Genomic DNA, 24907 nt, shown 5'->3' with positions numbered 1-24907 from the left:
ATTACTGAAAGACTTCTTGATGCTACCAAGAAGACGGAGACAAAGCATTCATTTCACCAAACTTAGGTACCACTGAATACTAACATTTTTGAAGACAGTATACAGCCAAGGAATATGATTCCAGAATGCTCCTCCAGCCCAGGGATAAGAAAGTCATCTTCATCTTTGTACTCCCAGAACCTGGCACAGTGACAGGACACACAACAGCCACTCGGGGAGTATTCAGCAGGAATAAGAAGTGATGTTACAGAAAGACAATCTGCATGTTTCTTCACAACTATGAAAGGTGCTGACTCAATTATAATCTTAAGCTAGATCTTATAGTCTTTATTTTTTTTTTTTTTTGGAAAGTAGATGTGGGTTAAGGAACACTTGGTTACAGAAAAGTATAACAAACACACACACAAAAAAATCCAGATAAACACACTTGCTGAGGAGGACAAGCCCACACTGCATACAGAACCTAGGTTATGGTGCTTGTCTTTTCCAGTGCTGCTCTGGTTTTGTGTTTTTGCTACTCTGGTTTTTAAAATACAAAAATATTCAACAACATCAAGGGAACCTTAGAACAAGGTTAGCTATCCTTTATTTTCAACATTCAACAACCACTAAAGTACTACGAAGAGATTTTCTATCAATTACAAAAACTGATAAAATTTCTCTCAAAAGGTAAGAGCCTCTGATTTTACATGCTTAATTTATCATCATCTTTTAACTTCTGAATAAGTAAGGGATTTTTTTTGTCTAAGTCCCTTCAAATTCTAAATGGATACAGCTCTACATATGTGAAACATTTCTCGAAGTGAGGAAAGTCCACAATAACAGATTTAAACATTTCTATTTTTATAAAATGATTCAATTCGGCAAAAAATCAGAATCTAAACTAGTTTAAATAATGTAAAACTAGACTGCATTCTTAAGTAACTTATGGTTTTCTTAAAATATTTCCAATTCTGCTGGCTAGAGGATGCCTGATGCAACCAGCAGTTTACAAACTGTATTTTAAGAGCCTCTTCAGAAGTCACAGCATGTCAAACTCTGTAATTATCTACAAACTGATGTGCATACTTGAGAAAGGGCCAAGAGTTAAATAAGCAATGTGATACCTAGGATTGATATAATTTTAACTTTTAAAAGATCTACTAATGAAATTTTGAATCTCAAATAAAAGTACCAGAAAACTTGGAATGGAACCACCATCTGACCCAGCTATCACACCCAAAGGACTTAAAAGCATACTATAGTGACACAGCCATACCAATGTTTGTAGCAGCTCGAGTCACAATAGCTAAATTATAGAACCAATCTAGATGCCCCTCAACAGATGGATAAAGAAAATGTGGTACATATACACAATGGAATATTACTCAGTCTTAAAGAATAATGGCATTTGCAGGCAAATGGATGGAACTAGAGAATATCATGCTAAGTGAAATAAGTCAATCCCAAAAAACCCAAAGACTGAATGTTTTCTCTGATAAGGGATGCTGATCCATAGTGGGGGGGAAGGGAATGAAGAAACTTTGGATTATGCAAAGGAAACTGAGGGCAGGGGTGGGGAAGTGGGGATGGGAAGGACAGTAGAATGAGATAGACATTACCCCATATATATGTATGATTACACTACTGGTGTGACTCAGCACCATGTATAGCAAGAGGAATGACAAGTTATTCTCCATTTGTGTACAATGTGTCAAAATGCATTCTAGTGTCATGCATAACCAATCAGAACAAATTTAAAAAATTAATAAAAAAATGTATCAGAAATATTACCATGATAAAGAATGTCCAAATTTCTGTTCATTCATGCAATATATACTTGAACAGCTAATAAGACTAAGGCACTTGCTAGGCACTGTTGGTAGACACAAAAAGAAACAATTAACTTCTACCATCAAGGAGTTTATTAGCTTAAAGTCAGATGAATGAAAAACGAAGCATTTATTGTCATGTGTATGTCAAGGCTCTACAATTGTTACTTACTGCATATCAACTGCTCTTTATATGCACTATCTCATTTGATCATGGTGATCATCAAAGATAACAAGATAACACAGTCCCCATTCAAAAGATGAAGACTAGTCTAAGATTACACATGATACAGCCATTATTCAAAGGCAAGACTGACAGCAAAAGTTTATGGTCTATGCCAATAGGAGAAATGGGAAACAGCCTACATCTGAGTGATGATATCACACACAATATAAACAGTTTAAGTGTATATAAAAAGTTTACATAGATTCGTTTACAGAGATTCATAGAAATCAGGGAATCAAGAGAAGGTTCTTGGGAGACATTATCCATGTTGGACCTAGTGGGGGACTTTGAGTTTTGAGACTTAAATACAATTTAAAGTGAAGAGTACAGCATAATTCATTTACTTAGTGTTCATTTAATTTAAACTGTCATGTATGTAACTCTGGGTAGAGAGTAGCCAATGAGGATTCAAAGTCAAGTCGGAGGTGGGATCTGTCCTCAAGGGCCATGCTTGGGGATTGGAGGGGCACTTAATTGAAACAGTGATATTTCCTTTCACTAGATTACATGATTAATAGTAAGATGAATAATGGGAAATAGTGTGATACCAGATTGGACTTGCTAGCTTTCTAACAGGTAGCAGGGAATCACTTAAAGTTTTACTTTATCTATCACTTTATACCTTGAGAAAAAAAATCATAACATTGAGATCTTTGCAATACATGTAAAATGCACAAAATGGCATTTTAACATACAGCTCTATACAATAAAATGATTTCCCTGTTCAAGCAGATGGTACATAGTAATAATGTTTGGAAACATAGAGTAAAAGAAAAATATTGTTGAACAAATGTATTCACAAATGTTTCCCATCTTGAACTACAACATTATTTTGATGCACTATTTATAATTGACTGCAAATCAAACCTAAATTTTCCTTACTGAATTTAGAAAATTTTTTTTTATAATGCTGAATCATAGAAAGCTGTTAGAGAAAAGAATAGTGATCAGGCTCAGAATCAGATATCTATGACTGATTGGGGAAAATATTTAACAAGTTAGGAGCCTGAAGTTTCAGAGTTTAAAGTGTCAGAGATAAGATGTCAAAATAATGATTAGGGATGAGAAAATTAAAACAAACCAAGGATGGGTAGATTTCTCAAGAGTTCAAGAAAAAGAAATGAAGAGAAGGTAACTTCACTAGATATATGATTCCTCAATGTGAAAATTTTACAGTTTTTTTTATCCCTATCTTGTGGTACTGCCAGACACCATAAAATTTCCACTGTATGCATTTCTTCCTGTAATACCACTTATGCACTCATTGTTTAAGTGATGTTTACTTGTGTACAAAATAAGGTAATACCTCCACTGCTCTGGATGACACTGCTCTTATGTGCCTTTTATACTTGAATCCTGAAAAAGTTTACCTTGATCAAACTCAAGCAAAATAATTCACCCTATTAGTTTTTTTTTTTTTTTTTTTTTTTTTGGTTTAATGGAAATAAAGAACACATCCAAATACTCAGAAGATTTTAAGATAATGTTTGTTAAATTTATCTGACCCTTTTTGAATTCAAGTTCCTAATGGTCATGTTCCTGTGGCTTTAACTACAAATAGAGCAAAGTCATCATGAAAATTAAAAATTATTTTTACCTTCTCTGAACTCTCATACTGGTAAGGCATTTTTATTGTCTTATGTGATACTATCATATTAACACTATGACTAGTGCTTCCAACATGTAGAAGATTGTTCAGAGAGTAGCAATATCTATAGACTGTGGACTAAACCCATAATCAATAAGAACCAGACACTAACCAAAGAAGTTAGCTATACAATGAAAATACTGCATCAGTTCCCTACAGTATCAACTCCCAATGTTGTCAAACCAAAAAAATAAGGAGAAACCTAAAATGGGAATTACTATTTACTGGTGAACTCATACTGGCTCATACTGTACACTATTTAACACAGGCAGGACTTGACTCATTCACCAGAAGGATCGCAAAACCCCTGAGGTTATATTCAAGCAAAATGCTGTATGTTTAGTGTAGATATGTATAAGCATTTCTTAAAGGTGGGCATTCCCAGGTTTAAGCAGATTTCAAGAGCCTGTGGGCAAACAAAAATGTTTGGAAGGCAACATCATCTATTAACATTCAAACTATCAGTGGTTCCTTATCCTTGAATGAAAGAGGAAAAGAAAGGTGAACAGGCAGTCATACCAGAAATATCAACTGATGTATTAATAAACAGTAATAGTAAAACAAACATTATTTGAATTTAAGGAATTCATTCTGATTTGTCATCTAGTTTGATATATCCAGATTTTGACCAAAAACTGATAAGAGAAGGAAAAGGAATGGTCTTGAATCTCCCGCACTTAAACTGAAGGCCAATAAGTTATAACTCACTGAGCAAGGCCAGAATATGTTGCCAAATGTCCTAAAGACCGTTAAAATTCATGAAAAGATCTGAGTAAAGACTTAGTAATTATCTGAATAAATGTCATAGCAATCAAAAGGTGAAAATATTTTTTAATTGCCCAAATAGTTACTTAAATTATATATTTAAGTAGACCTTTTGTTTGTGTTGATAAGATCATAAAAGTTCTGATATAAATTGAGAAACTGACAGTTTCTCATTAATTTAAAAAGCAAAGAAAAAGTGAATCAAACAAGTTAACAAATCTATATGATGTAATAGCTAGTAAATATACATTACACTACATTACATAAAGAATATTTTTAAAAGAATGCTCTCAGAGCTGGGGTGTAATTCACCTAGGTATAATTGTCTAGGATGCACAAAGGCCTGGGTTCAATCCCCAACACAGCAAAATGTAAAAAATAAAAAATAAAAAAATTAAAGAAACAGAATTACATCTTGGACAAAACAGTTCCTTAAGTTTTATAGGAAAATAATGTATGAAATATTGAAATATGACAAACAATCTAAATTTTAGCAGAACCTAGGAAGTTAGGATTAACAATTCAAAAAATTTTGTGGGGAAGAACATTCAATACTGTGTTCATTAAAAATGACTAAAACATATCAGAAGAACTAGAAATAGGTAAGAACTACCTAATATACGATTGTCAGGGAGGATTATTTGTCAAATAAAAATTAAGGTAGACTGTGATTCTAAGTAAACACAATATTCTTGTAACCTAGTAACTCTTTAATGTTTTTAGCTTCCTGGAAGCACTTTAAATTTATATATGCTTTGTAATTTTCAAAAGTGTTTCCTCACCTATTTACCTACTGATTTTATCTGCAATGACAAAGTAAGCTAATATTTTTATGATAGTATTTTAAAATTCAGTGCTTTTAGACACTGTATGTTAATTTGTTTTACACTTTAAAAAACACACTGAAAAAAACAATCCTTTTGATTAATCCAAACTTGATATTCCAAAATTAAATAGAATTAAAAATCTACAATTTTAAGAACATTAAAATTAGATAAAATGCTAGATAAAATGCTAATTAGATAAAAACAGATAAAAGCTCATAGGTCAAAATCCCATCTTTTCCAACTTTGAATTCTAGGGTCTCGTCACATTATTTCTCAGATCTTCTTTATAGACCCATTCATCTCCAGGACACAAACAGGTCATGCCTATACCACCAACAGATTCCAGCAGCCCCTCAAGAAACTCTCCTCCTCCTTTGCTACAACAGGCTCTCCCTCTCACCAGCACTGCACTCCAAGTTTATGCACTTCGTATTCATTTTTTCAGCTACAACCAACTCTTCACCACTTAATTATGCCAGCAAAACTCAAAATTCTAGCAGGATGCAATTACGTAGTTATATCTCTTAATACTTAGCGCTTTAATATTTTTTTACTACACATATTTGTTTATATCCCTATTGATTAAAGTTTCAGAATTTATACTAATTTCTCTTCCATTTGACTCTACCTTCTTAAATAACATTCTTAATAGTAACATTCATGTGCTATTACTGAAGTTAGTGTTATGTTAAGTGCCTAATGTGACAGAAAACATGCTAAACTCAAAGTGCTGTCTTGTTTCATTCTCTGAGAACCCTTCGTGTGTGGTAGTATTACTGCCCTTGCTTTTTCAACACAGGCTATAGAGGCTCTGAAATATTCAGTAACTTGCTCCAGTTAAAGAAGTAATAAGTGGTGGATCCCTAAACTCAGGTTTCCCAGTCCATAAAGACTGGATGTTCATCCGCTCCAGATTCTGCTCTAGCAACTGATGATGCTCAAGTCCTTTCACTTACTGCAGAATTTTAAGTATACCAGGTTCTCACTAAAAGATACTAAAAACAGATTTTAAAAAATAAGAAAAATCAAATTAATTTATTTTTCCTTCAAATTTAACCTTCTGCTTTTCATACAAATAATATGCCTAAACTTGGTTTTTGTTGGCCCAAAGAGAACAGAAAACAGATTTTATTATTTTTTTGAAAAATACCCACCTCTACACAGTGACTAAACAAAGAAAAAAAGACCTATTTTATTATTAAAACTTCTCAAAACTAAAGAAGTACTGCATTTCAGGTCTTCCCAAATATGAAATATTACATTATTAAAATGAATCACTCTGAGAAAATAATTTAGCTTAACTTTTATCCTGTTTAAAACCTGTCATTATATAAATTTAAAAATTAAGATGGGAAACCTAGAATAATGTTTTTATAGAAATAAGAAAAATGTGACTTTAAAACTGAAATTTGCTAACATAGGTTGATAAAGATCACTTCTGCTCAATCCATAAGTCAAAATTCATTTGTCTTATATTTTTGCAATGGTAACCAGATATTTCCAGATATCATGAAATGTGTGTGTTCATTCTTTACAAACCCACCAAATTTCAATAAAATTTATATATTACCTTTTGCAAGTAAATGACTATGTTAGATATACATATATACTTGCACACTGATCATTTCATATAATTAGCTTATATGTGAGAACCTTACCTAACAACATATTTAACTGAAGAGAGTTTTTGTTTATTGTTTTTTCAATGAAAAAACAGACTTTTAAGACACTTTAAATATTAATACCAATATTCTCCCTTCAAATTTTCTGCAATAATTCTTGCAAAGTTGATCTTAATCTAGAATTACTAAAATAGCCTAACACTTGCATATCAATTTCTAATTTAAAAAAATGAATATTGCTGTGGTAAGTGGTGGCAGGGGGTGGTCAACAGTACTACAAAATTTAAATTTACAGTTTTGGGTTTGTTTTGTTTTGTTTTGTTTTGTTTTGTTTTGTTTCGGTTCTGGGGATTGAACCCAGGGTCTTGTGCTTGCAAGGCAAGCACTCCACCAACTAAGCTACCTCCTCAGCCCCTAAATTTACAGTTTTAAAAATACTAAAAAACCAGGACCCTTATGAAGGGTAGCAAAACTAAGCTGCCTTTTCGGTATACTGTTAATTTCTTTTTAAAAATTACACTGATATTGAAAACATAAAATTAAAACTAGTATTTTCTCCCTCGGCTTAAAATAAATCATTTAAAAACAAAATTAAAAACACTAAGTATCTGCAGATGCCAATTCTGTCTACTCAGCAAAACTAAAAGTGCAATATGTTCTCTTTAGTAGCGTTAACTACCACATATGAACTGTTTCCCAGTTAGTGGTTTCAATCAACTCTACCCTCCCCCCAAAAAAACTAATATCTGTGTGATGTGACAAGAATGAAATCTCACAAAACATAATGACAGCATTCTGCAGGAGTGATGTAATGAATACAGAGACATATGTGTGTGATACATGATGGCTGCACTTCAATCAAATGTCAGAGAAGCAAAAACAACTGACTTTTCTCTTGGATCAATCTTTGCCATCATATGAACACCCACACATACCACAGCACAATAAGCCTAAAATTCCTGGACTTTACACTTTTATAAATTTATGAAGGAGGCTAGAAAATCATCAGTTTAATTCTAAGGTAAGCTCAGGAGGAAGCTTTCTAGGATACAGAGACTTAAAATTAACCTGCCTCGTGCAAGCTAATTCCGAGGAGCAACAGTAAAATAGTCTTGATGAACTTCCTGGGACAATCTTGCCACACACATACATACAACCAGATTAAGTGGGCAATCAAAATAACCTGTGAGCCGGGATGGCACGTGCCTGTAAGACCAACAAATAGGAGACTGATGCAGGAGTTGTTCAAGTTCAAGGCCAGCCTAGGAAACTTAAGGAGACCATGTCTCAAACTAACAAACTGGTACAACCATAGAAACAAAATTATGTACTCCATTTGTGTACGATGAATCAAAATGCAGTCTGTAAAAAATTAAAAGCTTAATAATAATAATAATAATAATAAAATAAAATAAAATAAAATAAAATAACTGGTGCAATCACTACAGAAAGCAGTATGGCAATTCCTCAAAACTTAGAGTGGAACCACATTTGACCCAGCAATCCCAAGCCTCGGTTTATACCCAAAGCACATAAAATCAGCATACTACAGTGACACAGCCACATCAATGTTTATAGCAGCTCAATTTACTATAGTTAAACTATAGAACATAGGTGCCCTTCAACAGATGAATGGATAAAAAAAAATGTGGTACATATACACAATGGAATATCACTCAGTCTTAAAGAATTAAATTATGGCATTTGTAGGTAAATGGATGGAACTGGAGAATATCATGTTAAGCAAAATAAGTCAAATTCCAAAAACCAAAGGTTGAATGTTTTCTCTGATAAGTGGATGCTGATCCACAAGGGAGTTGGGGGGCGGTGTATAGAAAAAATGAAGGAACTAGGATTGTGCAGAGAGGAGTGAGGGGAAGTGGGTGAAGGGATGGGAAAGGAGGTGGAATGAGACAGACACTATTAGCCTATATACATGTATGATACACAACCAGTGTGACTGCACCATGTACAGACAGAGGAATGAGAAGTTGTGCTCCATTTGTGTAGGATGTGTTGAAATGCATTCTACTGCCATGTAAAACTAATTAGAACAAAATTTTAAAAATAAAAGATAAACAGGGGTGGGGATGTAGTTCAGTGGTAGATCACTCCCGAGTTCACTCCTCCATTCTGAGAGAGAGAGAGAGAGAGAGAGAGAGAGAGAGGGAGGAAGGGAGAGGGGAAGGGGGGGGGAGGGAGGGAGGGAAAGGAAAGAAAGGAAAGGGAGGGGAGAGGGAAGGAGGAAGGGAGGGGGAGGGGAAGGGAAGAGAAGAGAAGAGAAGAGAAGAGAAGAGAAGAGAAGAGAAGAGAAGAGAAGAGAAGAGAAGAGAAGAGAAGAGAAGAGAAGAGAAGAGAAGACCCGTGAACACTGAGCCTATTCAGCTAAGGTCACAGCTCCAGGGAATCTATATGTGAGGCAATATATAATGGAAAGCTCACCATACCTGAAGCCCAAAGGCTCTAAGATCCAAATTCAAAACTCTAGATTTTTTGTTCCAAATTACATTCACTTTTCAACTGTTTTCTCTTACAAACTATATGTGACTTTTCCTTGTCTATCTTACTTCTGCCTTGAGTCTGTTATTTGCCTGTCTAGCAGTGAGCTAATAATATAGGTGAACTCTATAGAAGAAAATGAATATAGAATCAAAAGAGCATCTAGAAAGTGCCCTCGCTGGAAGGACATTAAAACAGAGGACCTCTCCCAGCCACCTTTGTTCATGGCACCAGCAGTGCTCAGAACCCATATTTCCTGACTTTCAGTTAAATTTAATTTTTTTCCCAGTATTCCATTTCTCTCCTTTTCAAGAAAACTATGATAAGAAAAAGTTAACAAGAACAAAACTTACAGTGAGACCTTGTGTGTTTTAAAATAAATAGTAACTCTACTCTGCACTAATTCTAATTTTGCTTTTCACCTTTTGTTTTTTGGGGGAGGACAACGTTCTTTATTATCTTTAAATGGAGTATACAAAACCTTGCAGAAATTTCAAAAACTAAAGAACTATAAAATGTCTGTACAATGGTACAGATCTGCTTGATGATTAAGCTGGATGGCTTAAGATTTGGCTTTTTGATTCAAATTTTGTGATTATCTGAATGTGAAAATGTCAGAAGTTTTTTTAAAAAAAGTACATGCGATTGCACACTTTTCTGAGTCTATAACTGAAATTAGGCTTTCAAAGGTAGTTAATGAGTCAACAATGATTACTTTTCAAGTATATGCAAATTTAGAAAACCCCACATATAAAAAGACAAATATTTTATTCATATTAGCAAAGGAACCTATATTTTAAATAAAAGTATTCACCTGATGTTCCTACACATTTAAAACTCATCTAATAGAAGTATTTCATATTTAAAAATCGATCCACATATTATTTTCCAGAAGCATTCTCCTACCCTAAATATAGATCATACAAATTATCTTTACTAATGCTTTCCTTCAAATATCTTAGGAAAAAGTAACTTTTTAAATTCAGAAAATATGTACTTCTTTTAAATTAGAAGGTAATTCGTACTTGCTACAAATTAATTTCCTCAATTTTCCCACACTATTAAGATTCTGCTTATGAACATCTTAAAAACTCACATTTGCAAATGTTCCATACAGTTCAAAAACCTCCAAATGTGTGGAAACAGCATTTGCCAATTCAAATTTATACTGTTCTATCAAACTCTGATACTTGGAGACATCTCCACATTTTTTAATCTTTCATTTTCTTTTTCTTTAGATCTAGAAGAGAATTAAATAGAAATATTCCAAAAGAAGTCAGAAGAGCATAACTCATCTGAAGGTTTTAAATTGACTCTATACTTCAAATTTCTTTTAAGACTAACACCAGAGCATATTATTTGATCTGTCATGTTTTCATAACTAAGTCATTTACTATATAATAATTACTTAATTCCTATCAAAAGACAGAAGTTAAATCAGTAGTCAGAACCAGTTTTACCACTTTTATCACTGAACATATTTGGAATAATGAGACACTTTAATATTTGCAAGGGTGCTATGTAATCTACAAAACTTTACAGAAATATTTGATTATCACCAGGAAGACTGCTACAGCTTGTTGCAATGATGTGGTTTTTCTACAATTCCAGGTCACTCTTATATTAACATTAAAGCTTCACTTGAAACCTTACGGACTTAAATCTTCAAATCCCCAAAGATTTACTTTTTAACTCTTCCCTTGCAATTGCCTCAATGCTTTGTAATTATGTATGAATTTGTGTAATTTGAAGCAAGTCTAAATATTTAAGTCTACTTGATCCTTAAAATCAATCTGTAAATAAAAGCCAGTAATTCTGCTTCCATTTCTCTAATAAGCAGACCATGTTAAAGGACTACTCATATTTACAGGATTAATAACTGTCTGAATTTATATGTCTGAATTTATACCTATTCACATACAGTGTCAACTCTGAACCTTCTGCTTCCCAAAATATATTCCTGTATCAAAACACCTGAATCATCTAATTTTTATGATGTTACTGCCTTCATGATTTTATAAAAGTCACTGTCAAGGTTTGGGTGGACAGAGGTTACAGTGGAAAATATGATGGAGGTAAGACAGAAAACGGTTGACTGTGTTCACTGAACATTAGTATGTTAAAATCCTCACACTGATTACTCAAGAAAAAGTTAAAGAAAATTTTTAAGACTAAAATTTTCAAAAATTGTAATAGTGCACACTAGGAGTTAGGTTTAGTCTAGAAGAGATCCAAGTATCAAACAACAAATACTAGAATGAAAATGAGTGAACTTCCAATGGCTTATCAGCATCTGCACCATTAGTACTGGTAAAAATAATCAAGCCATCAATTAGTATTTTATGTAGCTATAAATGTAATTTGAAAATAAAAAGTAATAAATTCCTACTTTAAAAAAACAGTTTATATTTAAGGGTAAGATATCTTTCTGAACTTTAAGAAATATGTGACATGGTTTGTTCAAACAGTAATAATTTAGTTTTCCTAAGAACAGATTGAGTCTTCAGATTAAATCAAACCTATCCCAAACTAAGGGAACTTAACTTTAGTTTCTTTCTGCCCACTACATTTAGAGTTTATCCTTTTATTCCTGGGGACACATTGAAAATTCTCTTCTTCTTCTTTATATATGAAAAACATACACACAGAACAAAGAAAACTGGCATTCTGAGTGTTCCACTATCACTAGGCTCCTTTTGCACTTCCCTTTAAAAGAAATGTATCAACATTTGATGAATGAATTCCTCAATAACAGATAAACTGTTCAGTGTCAAGTACAGAAACAGCAAGATTTGCATTTATAGTCTACCAGTACAATGACTATAACAATTAAACTACACTTATATCAAATATGACTCAATGCTTTCCAAATTGATTTGAATAAATTTGGAAGATGGTTACAAATAAACAATGTAAAAGAAAGGAGGGAGGAAATTATTTCTGTATATTTTCAGTGATAAACTATTCTGGCCCTTATGAGAATGTCAGTTTCTCAATAATCAAATACAATTGATATGAAATACGGAATGGTCCTTTACAAATGGAATAATACAAAGAATAAAGTTCATCTCATTTAGAAATAAAGCCTATTAAACACAAAGTCTCATAGAAATTTTGTGCCACATACAAAATTAATCTCAGCAATATAATAATTGCTCTATGGTAAGCCACATAACAATGTAATACTCACCTAAGTCTAAGTAGTTCTTGAAACTATTGATATTAAAAAACAAAAATAACATGAAAATTACTTATTTGAATTATCTAGAATATGTATATACAATTCTCTTAATTCTTTTTTATTTAGGGAGTTACCTGAAGCAGAATGCTTGAAACTTTATATGAATGAGTTCATGAAAATCCAACTGATGAAAAGTTTCATGGTGACCATATATGATTACTTGGTTAATGTTTACTTCAAACAATCATTATTGCTGGGGTCAGTATGATTAAATCTAAACTTTACCAACTGAGTAAATGCATGATATCACCCTATCTAACAAGCTCTTAGAAATTTCTTGGTGAGAAGATACAACTTTCATTTGTTCTTTGAAATTCCAAATGATCTAGAAAACCAGACACTAAAAAATAAATTTAAGCATGGTTTATAAAGTAGTCCTTTATTATAGTCTTCATCTTTCAACTATTGGATCATGAATTTAACAGCTGTTGGATTAGAAAACACATCACCATCAGAAGTAAATTTCTCTCCAATACCAAAGTCATGTTTATCGTTCTGGAAACTACTGAGAAAACTAATGAACTATGTGCTTCTCTTTTACTGGAAGTAAGCTCAATTAAAACTTTGTAGGTTGAGAAGTCTAAGAGAATATATTAATATGGATTAACTAGTCACTAACAAAATCAGTAACTTAAAAACTCAAGGTTAACATTGAAATCAAAAAAGTTATTATTTCTATACTCTGTTATGACAGAGATTCAATAGTGTGCTTCACAGTATACAGCTCCTCTTGGCCAAAGGAGACCCAAAAAATCCAATTACTGCCTAAACTGTTTTCATCTATTGCACAGTCTCAGGCAATGTTTCTCAATCAGGAGCATTTCATCACCTCCCCCTCTCCACCATCCCTCACTGGTTGATATTTGACAATACCTAAAGATATTTGTTGTCACTACTAGAAGAAATTTACTGCCTGGTTCCCAGATGCTTCCCAACCCCTCCTGAGACCCATTATGTACACTATCCACCTGATGAGAGTGACAAGACCCCTAGAAAGAACCACGAGATACAACTGGAGGGAAGGGGTGAAATAATTGTGCCTATCTACTTCAACTGCAGTGCCAATGGACCTAAAACAGAGGCCAAGATCAAGGCCATTAAACTGAGGGTCAGGGAAGTGCTGAGGTCTAAGGTCAGATGTTAAAGAGACAGAAACCCTTGACTACTCTAAAGTCAAATATTGTGACTGAACAAAATTTTTGTGTGCCATTGCCAACTCAGTAAGTTGACTTAGTGCAAATCAAACAAAAGCAAATGTGTAACATGCCCACTATGAAGCTGTACTGAGAAAAAATGTCAAAAAGTCTGGTAAATAACACCCTGGAGTTGCTAAACCATTAGACTCCTCACCAAAATAAACAGGCTTCAGGAGGAGCAAAAGCAGCCCAGCTCCAACAAGGTATCTTCTCTAATGGCCCTCCAAGGTTGAGGCTTGAGAGCAGCAACAATAGGACATCTACCCAGAACTAAGGGCCAGCTGGCCTGAATGAAGATGACATTCCTGAGCAGAAGGGGAATCACCTTTATCCCTACTACAGCCCAGTGACCCCTGCACATTGATTCCCTTTCCTCCTTTCCAGACGGTAGTTTATCCACTTTTCTGATATGATGTATAAGGGATATATTAGGAGGTATTTAAATTTAAAATGTACTACAGATGGAAAGAACTGTCTGAGAGGACTGCCCATCCAGTTTGGGAGACAGTACCAACCTGTCCCGGGTTCTGCCCTTCAGGGAAGAAGGGTAAGTGCAATTTTGGTTTTAGGTGGGATGGTGAAGAGTGGAGACATTTCCTAACGTGTACACTATGAAAAAAATATTGTATTAACCATTAATATACTCAATATTATGAAAGACCACCTCTGACACAGAGCAAGAAAACAGATCTATCAAAACTTATCTAAAACTTGGAAAGTTTATTATCTGAATTAATTTCCTTTTAACCTCTCTCAACATAGTTCATATTAAGTATATAAGGATACCAATATTCTCTATACAACTCATGTTGTAGATAATTCTTTTCAGTTCTCAAACAACTAAAATGAATTACACTAAATAACTCCAACTAAAGTTTTTAAATGCTAAAACTGAAAACTAAAAACCAATGCACATGTATTCAAAGTCTGAGTATACTGATGCTTCTGATACCACCAGAAGAGTTAACAGCAATGTAAAGCTATAGATATTGTGCTTGAGTCAAAGTTCTGTATTTTCCATACCATTTTTGTAAGTAGTCCAGTGCCTCCAAACGAGCACCAATCTCAAAAGTGATTCCAGGACGATTTGGGGGCTTTTTACTCATCTTGAGATTCTATTCTTCAGTATTTTCTTTTTACTACCTCAAGAGGAAAAAAAGAAAGTTAGATTTCAATGCATAAAATGCACAGGAAATACAGTATAAGGGAACAAACAAAATTAATTTTTAAAACAATACATGAGACATTAAAATATTTGCTAATTTTTATTAATCTGAATAAAGATTACCACAACTCTAGGTAATGTACTATGCAACTTGGAGGCAATCCTGTTAGGGAATTAAGAAAAAAGACATAGGGAAATAACTAGTTAAAAAAGAATAAATAGATGGGCCATTAAAACTTACTAATGGTTAAAATGCTTTAAATTCTCACTTGAAAATGCCCAAGAAAATTCCCCCAAAGAGCAGCTAACAATGATTTTCTATTTTGAAAAATTTAAAACTGAGTGTTCTAGATAATGATTATTGAAATTCTTAAGAAAACAAATTAAGTTTTTCATTTACTTTCAAGAAATATTTCAGTGCTTTATAATACAAAACACTAGATATGACACTGGAAACACAAACAGAGAACACAGCACACTTAGTCCTTTGCCAGTGAGGATTCTGATAATTCCTCTTGTGATTGGGATGTTTCATTACCTATGATGCCCTACCTCGGCAGCAAATGATTTAATAATTTTAATTTAACACAGTCACAACTGAAATTTTTCTTATACTTTATATTTAATAAGCAATGTTAGGGATTTTAACTCTGAGTATTTACTTCTTCTCTATTTCAATATACAGCACCCACACTGATGATAAAAATGGTTGTGATGTGAAACAAAAAACTACTTGAGATTATTTACAAGGAAACTATTTTATATTCATTTGGTCACCTAAAATACTTTTTCACTAATAAGTTTTGAGAAAATATGAATATGTTTTGAGATAATTTAATCAAAATATAACTGATAATCAGGAATAGAAGTCATTACTGGAGGCAGGAGAAATTTCTATGACTTTTTTTTTATATTTAAGATTACTCATGACTATGCTCCCTCCAATTGTGTATTTTTTTATATAACAGACTGGTCACAATTTCAAAAGACAAACATAAAATTCCAATTGCCCCTTCCTCTCAGAATCGGACAGGCAAGTGGGAAAAAAATAGCATGAATACCAGCTCCAAAAAATTGTGAAATCAAACTTAAATACTCATGGTTTGGGGGTAGCTGGAGACATCCTCTTGGCATGGCCTCAGCAAATATTAGGCCATGAAAGAGTTGGTAGGAATCTTGGCCAGACTGGGGTAACGGAGGACGATCAGGAATATGTTTAATAAAAGTCTTGTTGGTGTGCAATACATAAGGCAGTTACTTAAATGTCTGTGTAGAAATTGAAACAATTTTTGCTGATCTTCACAGGAAGAACTCAGTAAGGAATGGTTTAGCAGTTACACTAACATTTTCTAGGATCAAACTTAAAGCCCATAATAAAAAGTAATAATCCCCAGTGACACTTAGGAATGAGATACCAGAAAAGGCAAGATTTCTTTTTTCTTGTGGAAAGCCAGAAGGATGAGGAGAGATTTTAAATCAAGTGACTTCTACAAAATAAAGTCAATCTATTGGAGGAAAAAACTTGAGGCAAGGGGGGGGGGCGTGAAGAGGAATAAAAACAGGAAGGAAAGGAAGGAAAGCGAAAAAATAGCAAAAAAAAAAAAAAAAATGGAAGGATGGTGGAAGCTGTGGGAGATGACAAGAGGAGGGAACAGAAAATCGGTAAGACAAGACACCAAGCAAGTGGAGCAATGGTCCGAGAATGCCGGCGGCGCCGCAGGAGGTGGGAGGTGAGGCTGGACGCAGAGCGGGCGGCAGGACACGGGCAGGAAAGGCTGGGCAGGCTGGCCCGGGGCCCAGCAGCCTCCAGGTTTGACAGCCGCCGGCCCTCGGCAGGGGGGAAGGAAGGGAGGGGAGAGGGAGCGGCGGCGCCCAGACAATAGGGCCGGCGAGCTGCGGGGAGCGCGGCGGGCGGGGAGCCGGACCGAGGGCGACACGGCGCGGGGGCGTCCCGGGCGGCCGGGCGGGGGCCGGCCGGCCTCCAGGCCCCGCCGCCGCCTCTTACCGACTCGGCCTCCTCTCCGCACAGCAGCCGGGCCGTCCGGGGCCGAGCCGGGGCACGAGCAGGGCGGCCAGCCCGGGCCTCCGCCTCCGCCTCCGCCCAGGCAGCGGCCGGGGAGGGAGCAGGCGCAGGGCGAGCGGGGACGGCAGCGCCGGGTCGGCCCGAGGTTGCGCGGGAGGGAGCTGGGTCCGCGCCCTCAAGCCCGCTCCGGGTCCGCTGCCATCGCCTCCGCCTCCACCTCCGCCGCCGCCGGCCAGCCCTGACGCGACGCGGGACCCGGCGACGTCAGCCGCCCGCGACGCACCGGAAGCGGGCCCGGCTGCGCCACGTGACCCGCGAAGGTTGGGCTCCGGCGGCGCCACCGATTGGAGGGCCGCTCCGGAAGGCGGGGCTTGTCGGCGGTTGGCGGCGGCTCGCGGGAGGGCCCCAGTCAGCCAGCAGGGAATGAGGGCTCCCGGCGCCCATTGGCGGTTGTGAAGGGTTCGGCCTTTGAGGGATGAGGACGGAGACTGCGGGTTGTTATTGTTGTTCCCCAAGCCCCTCTGCCTGGGACCCTAGGCAAACTTCTGTAAATGCATTGCATACTTTCTTAGGTATCAAACAGAGCAAACGGTGGCCCCTGCAGAGCCTAGGAATGTGAACCCTCCTGAATGCATACTTCCTGCTGTAAAGCTTCCGCGTGACAATCACAACTGCACAAGTGTCTTGCTCTCCACAGTCTAGGAGATCCTTACAGAAACACAAATATAGTACTAAGTGAATTAATTGTGCATGCGCGGGCAGTCGAAGCACCCATGGCTACACTGATGAAACTCATGCAAAGACTACACAGCTAGCTATTTTATTGAGTACTTACCACGTCCCTAAGTCTCCTGTAAACACAAAAGACGGTGTCCCTGCTATAGGACAATGTACCTGCCATAGGGAGATCCTACAAGTAGTCACAAAGCAATATTGTCATTAAACATCTTTTTTTCTCTTTCCCCTGTATCACACTGGCTCTCAAGTTTTCTAAGTGCATCGTTGCATACAAATGACACTTATATTTATCTTGCTTCACAGTACGGATTTAAAATAGCCAAGTAACTCTTTAAGCTTCAATTATAGTGAATTTGGTAAATTAAGCAACCATATTCATATTCATCCTTTTATTCAACATTCATTCATTCATCACCTACTGTGTTTCTAATAGCTACTGAGCTACACTGAGCATGGTGATACATAGAAAAGATATAAATAAGACAGTCTCTAGTGGATGTTTGTCTTCTTGTTTTTGGTTGCCCAACATCTGTACTCTTTTCCATGTTTGAGAATTTTCCCACATGGTTTCATTACTTCAATGCATCAAATATTCCTAAAATCTTTCTTTGTATACATAAAACCCTCCCTAGCATTATGTATGGCCATTTGATTTGCTCTGAAATAACATCAGAAGTAAATGGCAATGTTGGAAGCTGATTCACCAAGCTCTCAGTACCTAGTACAGTTTAAAAACAATATTTGAGATGGTTGTTGCTCTAACATCCCAGACAGATTATTATGATGAGCTCAGGACCCACTGATAATCTACACCCAATATGCAGTATAAGGAAATAAATGTTTATTTAAAATAAATATTTACTTATTGTGAATTGCTCATTACACGGCATAACCTTACCAAAACTGACAGCCTCACCCCCTTATGAATCATGAACCATTAAATATGAAACAAATTTCAAAAACTCGTGTTCTCAATCTCCCTTGCAGCTAAAGTTCTGGCTTCAGCTATGCTGATTAAACTCTCATACTGAGGACTTCGTATCAAAAGTTGCTAATGATGTTCAAAACAAAGACAAATTTTCTTCAGCATCAGTGACAATACCAGCAATCAATTTTCTAATTTTCAATGTAGAGCTAAACCTTGCTGAACACTGGCAGAACCTGGCTGAAACATAAGTTACTAGATGAGAAAAAAATAAATGTTATTATATAACCACTAAAAATTTGAGTGTCATTTAAATAAATACATAAAGGATGACATTCTATCTACTGTCTACTACTTGTTGAGAATTCACCAATCCACCCCTAAACAGATTACTTTTCTGTTTTAATGAGAAATTTAGAAAAAGTCCTCCTGATAATGCAACTTCAAAGAACTAAAATGCAAATGACCTATAATTCCAGCAGCTCAGGAGGCTAAGACAGGAGGATCTCCAGTTCAAAGCCAACCTCAGCAAAAATGAGGCACTAAACAACTCAGTGAGACCTTGTCTCTAAATAAAATACAAGATATGGCTGGTGATGTGGCTCAGTTGTCCAGGGCCCCTGAGTTCAACCCACCTGGTGCCCCCCAAAATGCGAGTGAGGTCTTATGTAAATAAGTGGATTGTGTAGGATAGTGGTTCTCTATGGATTTAATATCCTCTAGAAAGTCCTTTGGAAAAGTGGGGAAGATTGTCCCATGATTGGGCTATACTACTGCCAGGAGGGTCCAGGGCTGCTACATCTCCTGAAATACAGAGTGAAGTCCTATACCTTGAAGAATTTACCCCATGTCAGGCAGAACTTTGGAATGTTGGTCCACACATTCAGGTGGGTGAATGAAACTATTTATAATTATGCCTAGAACTGAGTTTCACATATAAGCGCAAAGTATTTTGAAAGCTTTTAATGCATACTACAAGTATGCTTTTTATTTACACATTACCAAGAGTTTATCCCATTTTAAGATGTCATGTTACAGCACATAAGCTACTCATAGCATTTGAGGCACTAGCAGGATGCACCTGTATCAATGTGTACTTGTGGTTGTTACATTTGGGGTGTATCTACACTTAGGTACAAGCTCTTGACTACTTCATTATATCTCTTTGTGAGTCATGGTTGAATTGTATGTATTGAAGTATTTTATTATGAATAATTTCCATCATTTTGTCCTTTATATTAGCATTGCTATATTAATATTTTTAAAATGTGCGTGTAGCTTTTTATTTTCTATGAATTTGATTTCAGAAGAGTAGAGAGGATATTACATAATACTAATTCTAAAATTGGGTTGTTAATCTGATAAATGTGACTAAAACCTCACATAGCTGGTCATTCCCTCTTTGGGCCATATGGACTCTGAGGTCAGGATAAGGACAGGGAGACAGGAGAAAGACAAGTCTGATAATGGCCAGATAGTGGAGTTGTGCATCACTATGTCCCTGCTCCTCTCTTCCACACAGACATCCTTCTTACAGATGGTTGATGCTAGCCATCAGTCACTCAGTCTCCAAATATAGAAAGAAAGAACTTACAGCTGTGTTTGAGCAGAACCAAACAAGAAGTGGGCAAATTATCTTGAAACAACAGTCGTTAAGCAGAAATCGTGGCTCTAAATTCCTCCAACATTAAAAATATGAATGTGGAACCATAAAACTTCCTGGAATATTTAACAACTATATTCCTATTTTAAGGGAGGAAAAAGTTACTACTAAATACCAGATAATCTGAGTTACATATGAAATACAGGAATGGTACTTTCATGTGTTTATTTAATATTTGCAATTAGCATCAATAAAGACAAAGCAATTTAAAGTTTGTTTGTTAGCTTTATTTTTTTTGAGTACGCGAGTTTAGTGGGGATGGAGATGTGACAATGGATACCTCTGGCAAGTTTCTCCACTCTAGGGGCTTTTCAAATCTTTGAAAATGGTAATAACATCATTTCCTTCACCTGTCAGAAAAACTCACTTATCTTGTCTCTCTGTCACCATATCTAAGAGACTCAAAATGATGGTTGTTCCAGAATTAATCACTGATAGGTGGACCTCCAGGCCAAGGAAGGAAGGAGAGAGGCACCACCTCTCCTGTGTTCATAAAGCTTTGTCCACACTTCCAATGTGTTTTCCACTGTTACTGGTTACAGGATTATATGCCATGTTCTTAGAATAAACCAATGCCAATGCTAAGAATGGAGGGACATTATATATATATTTACTGTAAGTTCATATGCTACTCAGAAGCCATCTGTGATTCTGCGATATTGAAGACTTTCAGATTTTGAAGAAATGATTTCCCTGGGCAATCCTGGACAAACAGTAACATGTGACCATACCATAAAAACAGAAAGAAATAATGATGAGAAATAAGGCAAGAATTCCTTAAACAGAACAGCACTGAATGTGGAATCCACTCTTGATTCCTTACTGGGTTTTCCCTTTTGCAATACAAGGACAAAGGATGGGCTCTTTACTTTCAGTAGAAGTCACTCTCTCACTGTCCTAAATTACGTTCAATGCCCAACCCTGAACCAAAAGGATGACTTGTACTGATGATTTAGCTTAGACCTGGGTACAATTCCCAAAAAAAGCAGGTGAGAGTGGAGACCAGCCCAAAACTCATGGATGGAGCGATGGAAGTGAGCATGTGCCTTAAAGTTAAACTGGGATACTACTACTTGAAAGAAAGAAAATGAAATGAAAGTTGGACAACAAAAATAAATGCTATTTGATGCAGCTGGCTTATACTGATTATAATTCCAAATTACAATTTGCCATCCAACAAAGCTAAGAAGGTGCTTCCTGGTTTGTGAAATTTAAAAAACTAATCAAATGAGAGGCAAATCTTGGGAGAGATTGACCTACCATTCATATTCCTGACCCTTTAGGTGCTAGCTTTTAGAGGCAGTCTCCACAACACAGAAACACACTGCCAGGGATTCTTAGAACCGATGGAGCAGAGGGCGAGCAGCAGAACAAATTAACAGTAACCAACACTGAGCCTCTCCATGGTCACTCTTTGGCACATCAAAGGCAGCAGACAGCATGCACACGTGCATTCACACATCATTCATCTGTTCATTTAATCACTTAGTGTCTTCTTTGGGCTGCTTTAATCAAAGTTTCATCAACTAGGTGGCTTAACCAAGAGAAATTTATATCTGAGCATTCTTGAGGCCAGGGAGTCCAAGATCAAAATACCCGTCCATTTGGTTCCTGGAACTCTCTTCCTGACTTGCCGCTGGTCCCTTTCCCACTGTGTCAGTTACATGGCCATGATGGAGAGACATCTCTTTTGTGTCTTGTGAAGGTGGTACTCTCATTCATGAGGGCTCCAGCTTCATGATCTAAAGGTCCACCTTCAAATACCATATTGAGGATTGGGTCTTCACTATAAGAATATTGGGTGATACAAACATTCAGTTCTTAGCACTCTACAAAATTTTATTTAATTCCTACCAATTGCTAGAAACTGATATGCATGAAAAACAATAAAACTAGATATCCATATGAAGGTGACCTGCATGATAGAAACTACAAAACCAAATATGAACTTAAATACAAACCTGTTTGAAATAGAGATCCTATAGGGATATATTCATTCAGACTCAACAAGTCAGGGAAGAAGGCATAGAGGGAGCAGTGTCTGAATGTTGCTTTGAAGGAGGAGTGAGTCTCAAAGGAGGGTTCTGTGCAGACTGTGACTAATGACACTTCATCATTCTTGATAGTTTTGATTCAAGTTCTGACAAAAAATATGATTTCTTCCCATGAGCATTTATTGAACATCTGCAGTGGGCTGAGTACACTAGATTCAAAGAACCTAATGATGAATACACTTAATTCCTGATCTTAAGACCTTGCACAGGGTAGTTCAGTAGCCCATCATGCAAAGAGGTAATTTGGATGCAGTATGTCTTAGCATTGGGGCAACAGTCAGGGTCACTTGCAACTGGGCATTTGCAATATATCTCAGTATCTATTAAAAACAAAACAAAACAATACCAACATCTCCAAGGTAACTGCTAGACACTCAGATGGAACAGTTTCCCTCTGGGAGAAGGTGGGGTACAGGGGTAGAGAATTTGTCAGCATAAACCTTGCCTGGCAGTCCAGTCTGCCTTAGTAGAAATTCTGAGGCAACACAGTCTGTGGTGGGTATTGTATTACTTCCTCCTTTTCATTTTTGCAAAACGTTCAACAAAGCCCATTTCACCAGGATGAGTGTAAATACCCTTTGGTTTTCTTCTTTTTCAACTATATGTGTCTTGAAGATCATAGGAAACTGCAAATGTGAAGGAACTTAATCCATTAACTTGTTTCTTGCTACTGTTTTCTTTCTTTCCTTTCCTTTTTTTTTTTTTTTTTTTTTTGTAAACAGACTGAAAATATAAAACACATCAGAGTTTGAGATTTGGAATAAGACTTTACCAGTCTGTTTGGGGATGCTTCTCTGATTCACTTTTCTTTATGTGTAAACAGGAATTCTAAACCTAATTCATACAGTTATAATGAGGATTAACTTGGATATAACACGATTTACATGTTTTTCAAACTTTGTACAAATGTCCAGTGTCTCCTAATGTCCTTTCTTACCTTTTTCAGTGACCTATTCATCTATTTGTTACGATCTCTGAGAGAAGTTCTGTTTCGCTCCCTATAATTGCATGAAAGCACATCTGGCCAGTCGTGTTTGCTGTTGGGGATGACAGAGACAAACACTATGATTGCTACCTGGGATGCATGCTTTCACTAAGAATGTATCATAGGGTTTCCATGAACTAATCAAGCTCCTGCTCTCTAGAGCCCCTCCTCTACCCCTCTTTTCTTAATCTGTCTCTCTCCATCTCTTTCTGTCTCTCTTGTTCTCAAAAAGCAACAACCTCCAATTTGAATATGAATCCCCTTTATCTAAAGCATTTTCAAGAGACAGGAATCTATCTGATCTGAACTTATATTGCCAACCTCATCTAGTTCTGAACAGGCTCTCTTTTTGGGGGGGGCGGGGAGACAGGGGGAGTGGCTAGGAATTGAACCTAGGGCCTTGTGCATGCTAGGCAAGCACTCTACCAACTGAGTTATATCCCCAGTCCCCTCATCTAGTTCTCATAAAACCATTTTGAAAGATCTTTAAAGATAGAATCCATGAAGTATTCATATCACACCTGATATGGACGAGGTGGTACACACCTGTATTCCCATCAACTCGGGAGGCTGAGGCAGGAGGATCACAAGTTTGAAGCCAGACTCAGCAATTTAGTGAGGCCCCTGAGCAACTTAGCAAGGACCTGTCTCAAAATAAACAAAGAAAAAAAGGGCTGGGGGTGTAGATCATTGATAAATTGTCCCTGGGTTTAATCCCCATTACAAAAAATAAAATACACAGGTAAGTAGGCCTCAAAAGAATTACAGGTATGGAATGGATATAGGCATAGGATGCTTGCTAAAATAAAATAGAAAAAAACGTGCTCACTGTGTTTTTAATGGAATGCATAACTAAAGAGGTGCTAACTTTGTTACAGGGTGATTGTGGCTTCTAAATAACTTTCCATTTGCCAACTTCTACAAGGTGAAAATAGGTTGAAAAGTTACTCAGGTCTGAGGGAAGGCATGTTCTCTAACCTTTGGAGGAGACTAACGAGAGCAATGAAAAAGGAGCACTTTTTCTTTCCAGAGGTAGAGCAAAGAGACACAAGCAATTGCCTGAGCTGCTTGCAGAACCAGAGCCAGCATCAGGGAACATTCCCCAGCCATGGGGCGCAGGGTTTGTACAGTGCCTGAGCATTTTGTTCCAGAGCTCCCGTGGTCGAGCTATTACTAGGTGACTCCCATCACTCCCCTTATTAAGTAGGAGAGCTTTGGTGGATGGTATTCCATCCTTCTTCCAGTATTAAGTGTGGGGCACAGGGGCAAATGATTCAGAAGTCTCCATTTTAAGAGAAACCACACTGATACAGGGATCATTATGAAATCCGGAACTTAAAGTATATTGCCATGACCAAGCAGGATTTTGGGGTGTCCTCTAGGGAGAAGCATCAAATACACATTATTTGGGGGTACCAGTGATTGAACATGGGGACCCTTGGTCATTGAGTCACGTACCCAGCCCTATTTTGTATTTTATTTAGAGACAGGGTCTCACTGAGTTGCTTTGTGTCTTGCT

At 36.6% G+C, this 24907-nt stretch overlaps 1 protein-coding gene across 21 annotated transcripts in view; it reads right to left on the bottom strand.

The window, feature by feature from the left end:
- PHF20L1 (PHD finger protein 20 like 1) overlaps window positions 1–17284 on the bottom strand; it is a 72758-nt gene extending 55474 nt beyond the window's left edge. For 6 of the 21 annotated variants that reach the window (XM_079134499.1, XM_079134493.1, XM_079134501.1 and 3 more), the window contains exons 1-2: window positions 17006–17281; window positions 14859–14978 (exon numbers count right to left, since the gene is read on the bottom strand). In XM_079134499.1, the coding sequence (XP_078990625.1) occupies window positions 14859–14941 (83 nt within the window). In that variant the 5' untranslated portion in view covers window positions 14942–14978; window positions 17006–17281. Of the gene's footprint in view, window positions 1–84; window positions 181–10494; window positions 10639–14858; window positions 15130–17005 lie in introns of those variants that run through there. The other 15 variants (XM_079134497.1, XM_079134500.1, XM_079134482.1 and 12 more) reach the window with 7 other exon arrangements.
- Between the last annotated feature and the right edge of the window lie 7623 nt (window positions 17285–24907).

The sequence above is a fragment of the Sciurus vulgaris genome, assembly GCF_902686455.1.
Source record: "Sciurus vulgaris genome assembly, chromosome: 1".
Lineage (NCBI taxonomy): Eukaryota > Metazoa > Chordata > Mammalia > Rodentia > Sciuridae > Sciurus > Sciurus vulgaris.
The sequence above is the reverse complement of the archived record's forward strand: the minus strand, read 5'-3'. Positions and strand labels throughout refer to the sequence as shown.